General features: G+C 38.2%; 1 protein-coding gene across 1 annotated transcript; it reads left to right on the top strand.

Annotated features, from left to right (window-relative positions):
* Window positions 1-10838: 10838 nt before the first annotated feature.
* On the top strand, window positions 10839-12099 carry LOC149401203 (transcription factor-like protein). The gene is made up of 2 exons (XM_089613174.1): window positions 10839-11459; window positions 11554-12099. The coding sequence occupies exons 1-2, from the start codon at window positions 11046-11048 to the stop codon at window positions 11824-11826; spliced, it is 687 nt and encodes a 228-aa protein (XP_089469300.1). The 5' UTR covers window positions 10839-11045; the 3' UTR covers window positions 11827-12099.
* Window positions 12100-14433: the final 2334 nt, after the last annotated feature.

The raw sequence follows: 14433 nt of genomic DNA, 5'->3' as shown, positions 1-14433 counted from the left end.
GAGATGTTAATACAGTAGTTATTAGCATAATGTAATGGTAATTTAGTCTTAAGTTATTTTTTATTTTACTTATTTATATTCATCTTTGATGTATTATTGAACACACAATTCACAGTGTAACCCTAATAGTATTCGGTCTCTTTTTCGTTTCTCTCTCAATCTTCATTTTTTTTTACAAAGTTATCATGGTATTAGAATCTTCAAATATAAATTTTGCTTTCGTTAACCGTTAGATCGTCATGAAATTTTAACATAATGTTCATGACACATACTTGTCCATTATGAACGGTGGAGATGATGTTCTGAGTAATTTAAATTAGTCTGTCTAGTGTAGAGATGTATTATGAATTTATTTTCGCAACAGCTCTGCCTAGCAATGCCGAAATTTGGGTTTACACCTTTGTCAACCGTTGGATCGTCACGAAATTCAGAAAGAATGTTCGTGACAATCAGAGGTAATTTGTGAACAATGAGATTAGAGTTTTGAGGTTTTTAAGTCTGTTTGTCAGGTGAACAATGGAGCTGCGAATTTGGTTTTATAATTTGAGGCTGTTTTACTATTTGGTGATTTCAAATTTGGGTATTTAGGTATTTCGTAATGGGTATTTGTTTTCGTTTTTGTTTTTTTTTTTGTTTTTTTTTTTGTATTGAGCATTTTGCAATGGGTTGTTTTATATTTTGTATTGGGTTGTTTTTTGTGTTGCTTGTTTGGAGATTGTATTGGTTGTTTGGGTATTTTATTTGAGAATTTCAAGTTGTTTGAGAATTTCACACTAATTGTTTGGGTGTTGTTTGTTTGGAGATTTGTATTGGTTATTTGAGTATTTTATTTGGGAATTTCATATTGGTTATTTGGGAGTTTCACATTGGTTATTTTAAAGATTTCGCATTGATTTTGAATATTCACATTAATTGTTTGGAGATTTCCCGCATTGAATGCTTGGAGATTTCACATTAGTGCATTTGGATATTTCGCGCTTTCGCTTATTTTTATTTTATGTCTTACAAACTCACGATGCTTATCGTCGTAACATCGTGAGTTTGCCGGGGGGAAGTTAGCATGGTAATTACTAGCATAATGTAAGGTAACTTTAGTCTTAAACTATTTATTATCTTGCCTATTTATATTTATCTTTGATGTATTATTGGACACACAATTCACAATGTAACCCTAATAGTATTCAGTCTCTTTTTCATTTCTCTCTCAATCTCTTTTCTCTTTTGCAAATTTATCAAGAGAAACTCATGCACTATCTTCAATTAACCTTCATGATCACTTCTTTCTCAACCTCTCTTCCTCAAATACAATATTCACAATGCTTACAACAAATTGTTAAGGTCGCAATTTGTTCATTGACCAATCTCATGTCAACGTACGGATCCAACACCAGGAACTTCACATGAGTTCTTGTTTGTCATGTATACAGTCTCATTAGAGACCACATAAAGGTTATGAAAGAATTCTTTATGAAGGCTCATATCAATTGGTCTATTTTGGACTTGTCAGTCACATTTAGAACCTCAGAGGGTTCTTGACTTGTAGCAGAAGTAGTAGCTACATTAGTTTCTAGATTACCTGAGTTCTGGTTTTTTTCAAACCATTTGAAGCAGTTCTTTCTGAGATGGTATGTCTTTCCACAATGATAGCATTTCTTTGTATCTGCTTGGATTTCCCAGGCTTATTCTTAACAAACAAGTTAGAGCCAGATTTGTTCTTATAATTCTTAAGTTCGATCCCTCGAGTCTTGAGAGGAGAGCAAAAGAGATCATTAGAAGGTACATTGACAATATACTAAAAACCATTTTCACAATTTGATAATTATTAGGGATAGAATTCATAAGGATCATGACAATGCTAACATCTATAACTCATGATCAGTTCCTTTAAGAACAAGTTTGATCTTGAGGAACTCATAAAAAATTTCATCTGCAGGTTTAGCACTGTCCATGTTGTAAGAGAACAAGGATGCCTATATATAGGCAAGATTGGGAGCAAACTTGTTCGAATACAAAAGTTTCAAGTTTTTCCCAGAGAGAGATGGGAGACTTTCAACTAAATACCTTTATGATGACATTCTCTGGCAGGTTGTGAATGATGAGATTGTGAGTCTCTTTGTCAATCTCTGACTTCCATTTTGTGGATTCCTCAGTTTACTTTTTCTCCCCTTTCTCTTTCCGTACATTGAGATGTTTCAATACCAATGCTCAAGTGAAAAGTTAGGGTTTTGTTTCATTAACTTTGAATCAGGATGGCGAGTTTGAAAGTTTTAGGGATTTTTGTTTTCTTCAGTTATACATATTTTCATTTGGTTATACTGCCTCTCTGCTCATTATAATGATTATTTATAGGGTTTCAGTACGAATTTTAATTCAATTCGATCATACATGTTTCATTTTCTTTTATTGTGCATACTTTTGGGTCAAGCAAACTCAAAAAAAATTTAGATCAATCAAATAACTAGACGTAAGCAAGGTGTTTGTCAAAATGCAACACCTAAATAGACAGATCCAAGTTGTGTGATAATATTCTACTATTATACTCAGACGTGAATATGTATAACGGTACAATGGATTTCTATATGAAAAGTGACTAAAAGCATATGCCACAGTACAAACTAATGTATCTTCTTGAGGGCTACTAAAATATTTCTCAGTTTGGTTTTATTATTAATTTTGTTTTATTAATATCAAGTCATCTTCGATCTCTGATACCATTTTTAATTCTGCGACTATTATCAAGTAATATTCCAATTAATTCTAGATATATAGTGTTAAATATAATAGCGATTAATTGTATAAGGTTTTATATTACGTGTATTAGTTGTGCTGATGTGGACAAATGAGAAGCTCATTATATAAGCCTTCGATTATACGATTGAAAGTTTCAGAGGGAATCAAATTTCATTTGAATTTAGCCAAACAGATATCAGTCTCTTCTTCCTCTCCTTTCTCTCTGAAGCTTTTCATGATATCAGAGCCAAGGCTCTCGAAACCCTAGATTCCCTCCAATGGCGAATTCAAGCGATTCCAGCACCTCCAATGGAAGCTCAAGAATGCTCCAGAGTGCTCCTACCTTCTCTTCACATCTGAATCCCCTGTCTCTGTGTCTTGATCGAAACAACTATGTGTTGTGGAGATCTCAAGTCATTCCTACAGTTCGAGCTCACGGCTTCGACGGAATTCTGCTCGGAATAGTCAGAGCACCACCGGAGTTTGTCAAATCCACTATAGACTCTACTCAACCAGCAGTACAACAAACAAATCTGGAATTCTTGAATTGGATCCGATATGACCAGTTTCTCATGAGCTGGCTATTCGCTTCCATTCATGAATCGATGCTTGGACACGTGAACAGGTGTTCGAGCTCTGCTGAAGTCTGGAGAGTAATCGAGAAGCTGAACTCAACCACGTCGAAGGCCAGGCTTCTTCATATCAGGCTTCTTCTACATACAACGAAGAAAGCGAACTTGACGATCGACGAGTACATTCTAAAGATGAAGAATCTAGCGGATATTCATAATACATCAGGTGCTGTAATTACTGATGAAGAATTGATTGTGTACATACTTGGAGGACTCGGTCAAGAGTATGAATCAGTGGTTGTGAATCTCACTATGCGCCAAGGTGAGCTGAATCTGCAAGAGGTTAAGTTCATGCTTCAATCTCACGAAATGAGACTTGATGTTCTCAATGCACAAGGTCAAATGTCTGCTAATCTGGCCTACAACAACTCGAATCGAGGAAATTCGAACCGTGGTGGATCGAATAGAGGAGCCAACTCAAGTCGAGGAGGATCAAACAGATGTGGCTTCAATCGAGGACGCGGTGGTCGCAATGGTGGCGGTGGCCGTGGCCGTGGAAGACCTCAATGCCAACTCTGCGGTCGCATTGGTCATGTGGCGGTGAAATGTTGGCACAGGTTTGACCAGAATTTCCATGGAAGCGAGGACAACTCTCAGCAGCAGTCTCAGGCATTCCAAAGTGTCCTCCAAGGAGTTGAGACAATGTCTCAGAGTCAATGTGATCACTCAAGTGGTTACTCTGAAGAAGCGTGGTTCAATCCGTCAGCGTCGGAAAATCAATCAGTAGCTGCAACACCTCAAGTCAACTATGCTGCTAACTCCTCATCTTCTTATCTTCCTGGAAATCCGGAACCAGTGTGGTACCTCGACAGTGGCGCTATGAACCATGTCACCTCTCAACTGGACAACCTATCAGTGCAATCAAGCTACAAAGGCAAAGGAAAGCTCGTTGTAGGTAACAGATCACTTCTCTCAATCTCTCATATTGGTGATTCAATCTTGCATATACCAGCCACTCAGAGCAACCTTAAGTTGAATAAAATCCTACATGTGCCTAGAATAACCAAAAACCTTTTGTCTATCTCTAAGTTCACTCGTGATAATAACGTGGTCATTGAATTTCATAGTGAATCGAGTCTGATCAAGGATAAGAGCACTGGACGAGTTCTAGCCACCGGTGTCTTAAAGCATGGCCTCTATCAACTTCGTTTGCCTTCAACCAAGCCTGTGTCAATTCCATCCTCAAAGTCTCATGCCTCTGTCAATGTTGTATGTAATAGGAATAAACCTGTACCTGTAGTATCCCGTGTCAGGAAAACTGTTGTACCTGTAGAAGTCTGTACTGCTCATTTGAGCAAAGAACATCATGTTGCGTCTGTCTTACATAACCGTCTTGGTCATCCTTGTTCAAATGTACTCAAACATGTAAAATGTTTAAGCACAAATGAAATAAAAAGTATGCCTTTCTATTCAGCTTGTGCCTGTGGCAAATTGCATCAAAATCCTTTTCCGAAATCAAACACAAAATCTGTAAGACCATTTGAACTTGTGCACTCTGACTTATAGGGACCCTCTCCAACTATGTCTCATGATGGCTTTAGATACTATGTCCTATTTGTTGATGATTTATCTCGTTTCACATGGATATTCCCACTGAAACTCAAATCTGATACCTTAACCAGATTCAAACATTTCTGTGTATTTGTTGAAAAGCAGTTTGAGTCCAAAATCAAAACTCTACACTCTTATTTGGGGGGGGGGGGGGGGGGTGAGTATAGGGCCTTAGTTCCCTTCCTCAAGGACTCCGGCATTAAACACATTCTATCTTGTCCTCATATACATCAACAAAATGGTATTTCTAAGCGCAAACATAGGCATGTTGTTGAAACAGGTTTGACACTACTATCCCAGAGCTGCCATTCCATTTCTGGTGGGACTCGTTCAATACTGCTGTCTCTCTCATAAACATTCTTCCAACCCATGTACTGTCCAAAAAATCACCATATTTCACACTGTTTCATACACAGCCTACCCTATCCAACCTCAAAACGTTTGGATGTGCTTGCTATCCATTTCTTAGACCATACAATGCTCATAAGGTTCAGTTTCACTATGAAAAGTGTGTATATCTTGGTCCAAGTCCGATGCACAAAGGACATAGGTGTCTTAGTCCATCTGGTAGAGTCTATACTATTAGAGATGCAAAATTTGATGAACAAGATTTTCCTTATCCAAGTCTCTTTAACAAAAACTCTTCTTCTCTGACAGTCCAACCAACAACTCCGTGGCTAATCCCTGAACCAGCTTCATCCTTCCCCTGGTCCAGTCCACGCTGCTCTGAGTCAACTCCTAGGTCAGAGTCCTCAAATCCATCAATCCATGCACAAAGCCATCACTCCTCAGTTCCCGTTCCAACTGTCTCTCAGGCTATTGTTCCATTCATCCCTGCTACTTCACCATTCTAAATTTCACAACCAGATTTGAACTCCCAGGCTGATTTTCCTGTGTTGCCTACACGTCAAGCCAGTGAACCACAAAACACCCATCACATGGTCACTAGGTCCAAACTAGGTGTGTTCAAACCACGTGTTTTTCTTGCTGATTTCTTCACCCCAGATATCCCACTAGAACCACAAACAGTCACTGAAGCACTTTCCAAACCTGAGTGGCTGAATGCAAATTTGAGGCATTGTTGAGGAATGAGACGTGGGAATTGGTGCCATTTACCCCTGATATGAATGTTATTAGTACCAAGTGGCTGTTTCGCAATAATTTTTGTAGTGATGGTTCGCTGGACAAGCATAAAGCTCGGCTGGTGGTGCGTGGTTTTCAACAAACTGCTGGCATCGATTACTTCGACACATTCAATCCAGTTGCCAAACACTCGACGATTCGTGTCCTATTCACTCTGGCTACGCAGTATTCATCAAGTCGATGTCAACAATGCCTTCCTCAATGGCACGCTTGATGAGAGTGTATACATGTCTCAGCCACAGGGTTTTGTTGACTCTCGATTTCCGAACCATGTCTGCCACCTCAAGAAGGCCATCTATGGCCTCAACCAAGCACCTAGGGCCTGGTTCGCGAAGCTCATCTCTGTACTCCTCAGCTTTGGGTTCAAGTGTTCGAGCTCCGATAAGTCCCTGTTCTTTGTTGGTGCCGGGAAAGAGCTCATCCTCATTCTGGTCTATGTTGACGATATTCTGATCTCAGGGGGTGACAAGGCTAAGATCACGAACATCGTCACCATCTTGAACAGCTGTTTTGCCTTCAAAGACTTAGGACAAGTCAATCTGTTTCTTGGGTTTCAAGCAACCAAGAGAGGAACAGGATTTTATCTTACTCAAAGGAAATATACTGCAGATCTCCTAGTGAAGACAAACATGAGCACAGCCAAGCCAAATCCATCACCAATGTGCCCGAGCAAGAAACTGTCACTTGAAAGTGGTACGCTGCTTGAAGAGCCTCAATTGTATCGCAGCACAATTGGAGCACTGCAGTACTTGACGCTGACACAGCCAGATATTGCTTTCCCTGTCAATAAGCTCAGTCAGTTTCTCCAAGCACCAACAAGTGAGCATTGGAGTGCGTGCAAGAGAATAATGAGATACCTCAAGGGGACACTAGATAGAGGCTTGGTGTTCAAGAAAAACACAATGCTGAACCTGGAGTGCTTCTCAGATGCGGACTATGCAGGTTCATGTGATGATCGAAGATCAACTAGAGGCTACTGTGTGTTTCTGGGCAACTGCTTGATAAACTGGTGTTCCAAGAAGCAAAAGGTTGTGTCACACTCAAGCTGTGAAGCTGAGTACAGGGCAGTTGCTGAAGCTACTTCAGAGTTGGTGTGGCTCAAAAGTTTATTGGGTGAACTTGGTGTTACAAGTGAAGGATCAACAGTGCTGTGGTGCGACAATGTGGGAGCAGCGTCACTTGCAGCGAATCCTGTGTTCCATGCCAGAACCAAGCATGTCGAGGTTGATGTTCATTTCGTTCGAGAGAAGGTTGCGTCCAAAGAAGTGGAGATTCGCTATGTTCCATCTGCACATAACACAGCTGACATCTAACCAATGTGCTTCTAATTCCTCAGTTCCAAGAGCTCTGCGACAAGCTCACTGAAGTGTGAAAATCAGTGGATTCAAGTCAGTGTGTTCAAACGTGTTCAAGCTCAACTTCGTCCAAAACAGTAGTTGAGCTTGAGGGGGTGTGTTAAATATAATAGCGATTAATTGTATAATGTTTTATATTACGTGTATTAGTTGTGCTGATGTGGACAAATGAGAAGCTCAGTACATAAGCTTCGATTGTACGATTGAAAGTTTCAGAGGGAATCAAATTTCATTTAAATTTAGCCAAACAGATTTCAGTCTCTTCTTCCTCTCCTTTCTCTCTGAAGCTTTTCATATAGCAGAATTTAAAATTTGATGATGAATTTTTATGAAGATATACAAAGCACTTTCTTATATTCAATTCGAGCTGCCATGTTGCAAGAAATCAGTACAATGACCGTGCTTATTATAGAGTTGTCAATAACATTTTTGATGATCGATCAAACATGATAACCAAATACTATTTTCCTCAGATTGCTTTTCAGACTTTGAGTCCTTCATATCCGCCCTAGCTTCTCTCAGGTTTGTCCTCCGTATTTTTATTTTTACTCTAAAAAAATGTAGTTTTCTTGCCAGCGTATCATAACATGATATGTTTGCTAACATGTACCTATATTTAGTTTTTTTTTTCCTTCGCTTTAACTGTCTTTTTTTTTTGGTGTTCTGTTATAGAGCCTCATGAGATTTAAATTGGTTGCCTACTTGTTAGTATGAATCTTCAAAAATGGAACCTAGTGACATTAAGGAAAAAAAGACATCTTAATGAAGTTCTCTCTCTCATTTCATTAAATTTTCATGGTTAGTATCTAGCTTAATATGGCTCAGTTGCTCTGTTTGGTCCATATAAGTTGCATGTTTCATTGTAGAACGGAAATTGATTGCTTATACTGTCATCCAAGCTGGATAATCAAGCCGAGCTCGGTGTTGGGTGGGTGAATGGATTGCGGACCTTCAAAGATTGAATTAGGCGTATAATCTTTAATATTTTAGTTCAATTAACAAAAAGCACCGTATTTTGTACATTCAGAGCACTTTTTTAAGGGTACTCTTCGATTGTCATTAACAAAATGTCATATAACCTATCATGCAGATTTTAGGTACTTTTATTTTTTTCTTTATATATTTATTACCTTTGTTCTATATTTGATGACAGTGTTATAGAAAAGTTATGATTATATTCACGAGATTATATAATTATATATATATATATATATATGGGTTATATAGCTATATAGGCACCCAACAACAACGAGTTTGGATTTGGCCATCACTTGGTTAATTTCCGGTTAATAGTCACACCCATTTATTTACAGTATAACAAAATAACAAAATGACCTCAACTGTTCCCGCTCATTTACATACTGAAAATAAAAACATTTAAAACAAATATATGGATAATAACTGCTCGCGGTTATCGAGGAGCATCATTAAGATCATTAAGAGAGAAGAAATAAGAAATAGAGCCGAGAGAGAGAGAGAGAGAGAGAGAGCCGAGAGAGAGAGAGAGATCGAGGGAGTGAGATACGGGATGTGAGCTCGAGGAGGAAGAGAACGCTCGACCGGACCACCACCAAACACCCCGTCATGAGCGGACCCAATACCCGCGCGCACTCGGACCGGGGAGAAGAGTCGCCGCGACCCAAAACCCGCGCGCGCTCGGACCGGCGAGAAGAGTCGCCGCGAGTTGCCGAGAAGAGATTGACGAGGAGTTCGACTGGAATCAAAGAGGACCGTCAGAATTCATCAAATTGAGAAGGTATTTCCCGTGAATCTCTTAAACCCAAGGGTTAGGGTTCCGAATTGCAATAAAATTAGGGCTTTCTCGTGATATGGTGCATTTGTTGTGAGCTAGAATTTCGGGTTTGATATTTGTGTATATTATGCGTTTCGATGATGATTGTATCGTTCTTGCTTGGTTAAGCTTTGTCGTTGATTTTTTTTTCTCTCGTGCTCCCTGTTTGGTCTGACGGGTTTGGATGAATTGAAGCTGTTGAATTGATTTTTGTTGGTTAAAATTGAAGGCTGAATTTCAATCGCAGGCTCTGGTTATTCGGCAAAGTCTGGGGCGTCGTGTGTCGGTGCTGAGGAAGGCGGATTTAGTTCGATTTGTTTGAGAAGCAGTTAATATTAATATTTTTTAGAAGCAATTAATTGTTTGTTTACAGAAAAGAAGGAAGATGGGTCAGTGATTTGCGTGACGAGGAAGATGAGTTTCAATGGTTATTTGGTTGTACAGAATAAGATGATTCATTTTTGTTCGGATGGTGTATATTCGTGTAAATACAAGCATATTTACAGTATATCCGTGTAAATACAAAGCATATTTACAGTATATTCATTGTAAATACAAAGCATATTTACAGTATATTCGTGTAAATAAACTGAAAAAAAATTCTGGAAATATTTTGGACGTTCTAAAATTATGAATATATGGAAGACAAAATAATATCAATAAATGAAGAATATATTTACAGATTTTATCCATAATTAATTGCCACGAAAATAGAAACTAATTAACTAAAGTCAACGCTGAAAACTTCCAAATACATAACAATAAATGCGCTGGAAACTTTCAAAATCTGCTAGAAAATTCAAATTTCAAATTTGAAAACCTAATTCAATTAATAAGCTGCCACGTAAGCAATATGACTATTTACAGGAAACTAACGAAAAGTTGGTTAAAACCAAATTGCTAGTGCCAATTATTTGTATATATTTGTTAGATTTCTTAAATAGATAATAAATTTTTAAATAGTATCGAAAAGGAAAATAGTAACCAAAGACTTACAATACGACAATTATCGTCCAAATCTTCTCGCAGCAGCGCGAATTACTCTCAGGCAAATCTCCAAATCTCCGCCTCATATACGACAATTTATTAAAACTATTGTACAAATTTGGAAAGTTAACACAACGGTATTTTTTAACTGTCGCTCAAGATTTTATCCGCTCGGCGCGGGCGGCGAAGAATACGTTGTATGACAGTTTTTGTAGTCTATCATACAAAGTAAAAAAAAAAAAAAAAAAAAAAAAAAAAAAAAAAAAAAAAAAAAAAAGTTAATATTGGTTGACAATTTTTTAACTTTCGGAAATGAATTTTTTTTTTTTTTTTTTAAGTTCTACTATTTTATTACCAATAGTAATCGAGCCTTTTATGTATAACATCAAACTAGACTAGCAATAATAGTACTTCAAAACTCGGAAACGACCAGGAAACTCGGAAACGAAAGAAGGCCAAATTATAGTGACGAGGCCGGATACTGTGCCAGATATTTCCAGTCATCCGGTACCACGTGTCGAGAGACGATAAACCCAACTGTCGAACCGCATGCCATTTCGCCACGTAACACACACCTTATTACTAACTATAAAATAAGTCTAGCTTCCGAATAATTCACAAAAAAAAAAAAAAAAAAAAAAAAAAAAATCGTAGCTCTCTCTCTCAATTTACAAATCACCAAAAAAAAAGTACATACTAAATAAACCTCACTTCACTGGTGTCTCTCTCTATATTATCTCTGACCTATTTTTCAGAATATATAATTTAGCTCCCTAGTTAGATCATAAAAACAATTAAATTAAAAAAACCCCACTCTCTCTCTCTCTCTGTGGTCTATTTCATCATATACAAGCAATGAGCAGCAGCAACGTGGGAGGAGGAGGAGGGTTCGGAAGCTTGTACGAGGCATGGGTGGATGAGATGCAGCACGTGGCAGGGGAGCTGAAAGGCGCGCGGCGGGCGGAGGAGATGGAGGCGGCGGTGGGGAAAGCGATGTCTCACTACTCGGAGTATTACCGTCTCAAGTCCCTGGCCGCCGACCGAGACGTCCTCTCCGTCTTCGCCGCCCCGTGGGCCACCGGCCTCGAGCGCAGCCTCCACTGGATCGCCGGCTGGAGGCCCACCACCGTCTTCCACCTCGTCTACTCCGAGTCCTCCATCCTCTTCGAGTCCCACATCGCCGACATCCTCCGCGGCCTCCGCACCGGCGACCTCGGCGACCTCTCTCCCTCCCAGTTCCGCCGCCTCAGCGACCTCCAGTGCACCACCGTATGTATCTTCTAACCCCTTCCCTGTTTTCACTACTGCACTCTCTTTGATTTTACAATCAACATTCTCCCTCCGGAAATATGTTGATTGTCAGGTGAGAGAAGAGAACGTGATAACGGATGAGTTTTCCGAGTGGCAAGGCAGCGCGAGCGACCTGCTGAGCGCCGACGCGGATCTCCACCAGAATATCCGACGGCTCGTGGCGGTCCTCAGGAAGGCTGACGATCTACGGCTCAGAACCGTCCGGAGCGTCGTTGAGTTCTTGACCACACAGCAAGCAGTGGAGTTCCTCATCGCCGCGGCGGAGCTTCAGCTTGGGGTCAGACAATGGGGAGTCAATCACGACCGTCGGCGTATGGATGAATAACCCATCTTCTCATCATCTATCACCATTGATCTCTCTCTCTCTCTCTCTCTCTCTCTCTCTCTCTTAAGAGTAGTACTGATTAGTAGTAGTAGAAGTTGTGAGATATAGGGGTTAGTGGTTTAAGCTTTTGTTTTCGGTATTTTACACTTTGTTAGTAAAGTGTGGTCGATCACACGCCACTTCTAAAGTTTGTTTTCTTTTCTTATTTGTAATATTTGTCCGCCCTAGAATTACTACCACCTTGTGTGTGTTTAATTATTTCATCTATGAGTAAATAATATCAAGTTTAGTGGAGGTAAAATGTTGAAATATGAGACATTTCCATAATTTTGCATGTTTTATTTCAGATTTGTTTGTGCTGATTTGATGATTACACAGTTTTTGTATTGGTGATTGTGGCTATGAAGAAGAGACATTTGCATTAATTAGCAGCTAGATTAAGGCGTGGCATATGCTTTCGACGTGTCGACAAAATAGTTATAAAGGCCATGCAACGCGACACGTGAGTTTTGCATGTATGTGGTGGTGCGTAGAGCTCGAAACCAGTACTCAATTTGACGTGTAAAATGAGCACAATCAGGATTTCTTTACGACTAATTTGGTGATTACAAACTGGGTTAAAATCACTATATCACGCATAGTTTATAATACTAGGTAGAGTAGGTATAGTATTATACGCGTTTGCGTTCCGCTGCGGATTAATGAAAGAAAGAATAATCGTATTCATTATTATTTGAAAAGCTTATAAATTATAATGCTAATTAGTTATATGTTAAATACCATATGTAATGAAAAGCTAATATAATTATTTTATTTCAGTTAATAAATGTATAAGTATGAGCATATATTAAAAAAAATTAATTGTGTATACATGCATGTTCTTTCTCCTTCATATAGTATATTAAATGATTAAAAATATAAGATTTCAATTGATAACGAATAATTTATATTTTTATAATTACAGTATAAAATAAATATGATAACACACATCTTCAAATGCTATGGAATAAAAATAATAATTATAATAATTGTTAAATTCAGTTTATATGTTCATTTTAACTTTTTAATAATAATAATAATAATAATATTTATTATTTCATTATTTCTATCCACCTTAAACTGACTAAAATCATATAGTCGATCTCTCTCATAAACGCTCATTTTTTATGTAAAAATTATGAAGATATTTAATTTATTTTATTTATGGTTATAATTCTTAGGATTCATATTTATCTAATAAAATTAGAAAGTAACTTTTCATGAAAATCTAGTAATATTCAAAATAGATATATAAAATGTTAAGCGAAAAGAATACCAAACCCTAGAATTAATTACTAAGAAAAAAAGACAACAAATATTATTGGAGTTTGAAAAACATGTGTTTTTTTTTTTTTTTTTTTTACTTCATCTGTATAATTCTTATTCATAAAAATAAATTTTATTAGCAGATTGCTTGTCTTGACCCTATGTGCTTTTTAAATATTATTTGTTTAGAAATTCAATACAGATTTTACAAAAACATTACTTGCTTTTGAGCCTACGTGCTTTTTTAATATTATTTGTTTACAATTTCAATACACTTACAGATTATTGGACCCAAAACTCTTAGAGAGTGTTGTGTTGTGTAATAGTAACAGAATCTAGAGAGAGAGAGAGAGAGAGAGAGAGAGAGAGAGAGAGAGAGAGAGAGAGAGAGAGAGAGAGAGAGAGAAAAGGGTTTTCATGACGCCCTTTTATTGGCGTTGCTGATAATAAGCACTATTAAAACCATAAATTGCACTTTAGATTTTTTTTTTTTTACAACTACAAACGAATAAGAGTGTCACGTCATTTATGGAGGAGTAGACAGATAATATTATTTATGACGGTGAAAATATAAACGCCATTAAATAAAAATAACCCAATCATATGCCAGTTTTCTATTTGATGGCGTTTTAGATACTACCGCCATTGATTGAGGTTTAATTTTTGCTCCCGCCGTGACTGCATATCCAATGAGCGGGTGACAAGTTAATGTTGGAGTTATAATGGCGTGCAATATATAAAAGCGCTATTAAAAAAAAATTGACCAGCTATGTAGTTGCCATGTGGCACTTTTTTATTTGGCAAAAACTTTAATAGCCTTTTTCTTTACACCATCACATATATACGTATACAGTTTTAATTAATATTCAAATAAATAAAACGGTTTTACATATGGATTTTAATTGTGTAGTTAAATAAAAACATAAAATAAAATTAAACCCTACGACTCTGTAACTCATGTCCCCACAGCCCCTCCTTGCCGCCGTTCGTCGCCGTGGAGAATCATCTGTAGTCACCGCCTCTCGTCTGCTGTTCAAGTTCACCGCCGCTCGCAGTTGCTCGCCGCCTCTCGTCAGCAGTTCAAGTTCGCCACCGTTCGCCGTTGCTCGCCGCCGTTCATCGACTCACAGTTGTGCGCGACAGACCTTTCAGTCGTTCATTTCTGCCGCTCCTTCTCGTTGCTCTGATACGCTGCTTCACCGCCGCCATTCACTGTCGAAAGGTACTCTGCCTCTGCTCCTCACTGACAGCCAAGGTCATGCTCATTGTCGACTGGTTAGGATTATTTTTCCATGGTTTAAT

The sequence above is a fragment of the Urtica dioica genome, chromosome 4 (assembly GCF_054948205.1).
Source record: "Urtica dioica subsp. dioica isolate 48M chromosome 4, U.dioica_male_clone48M_v1_H2, whole genome shotgun sequence".
In the NCBI taxonomy this organism is placed as follows: Eukaryota; Viridiplantae; Streptophyta; class Magnoliopsida; order Rosales; family Urticaceae; genus Urtica; species Urtica dioica.
Note: the sequence above shows the minus strand (reverse complement) of the source record. Positions and strands in the feature narration are given on the sequence as shown.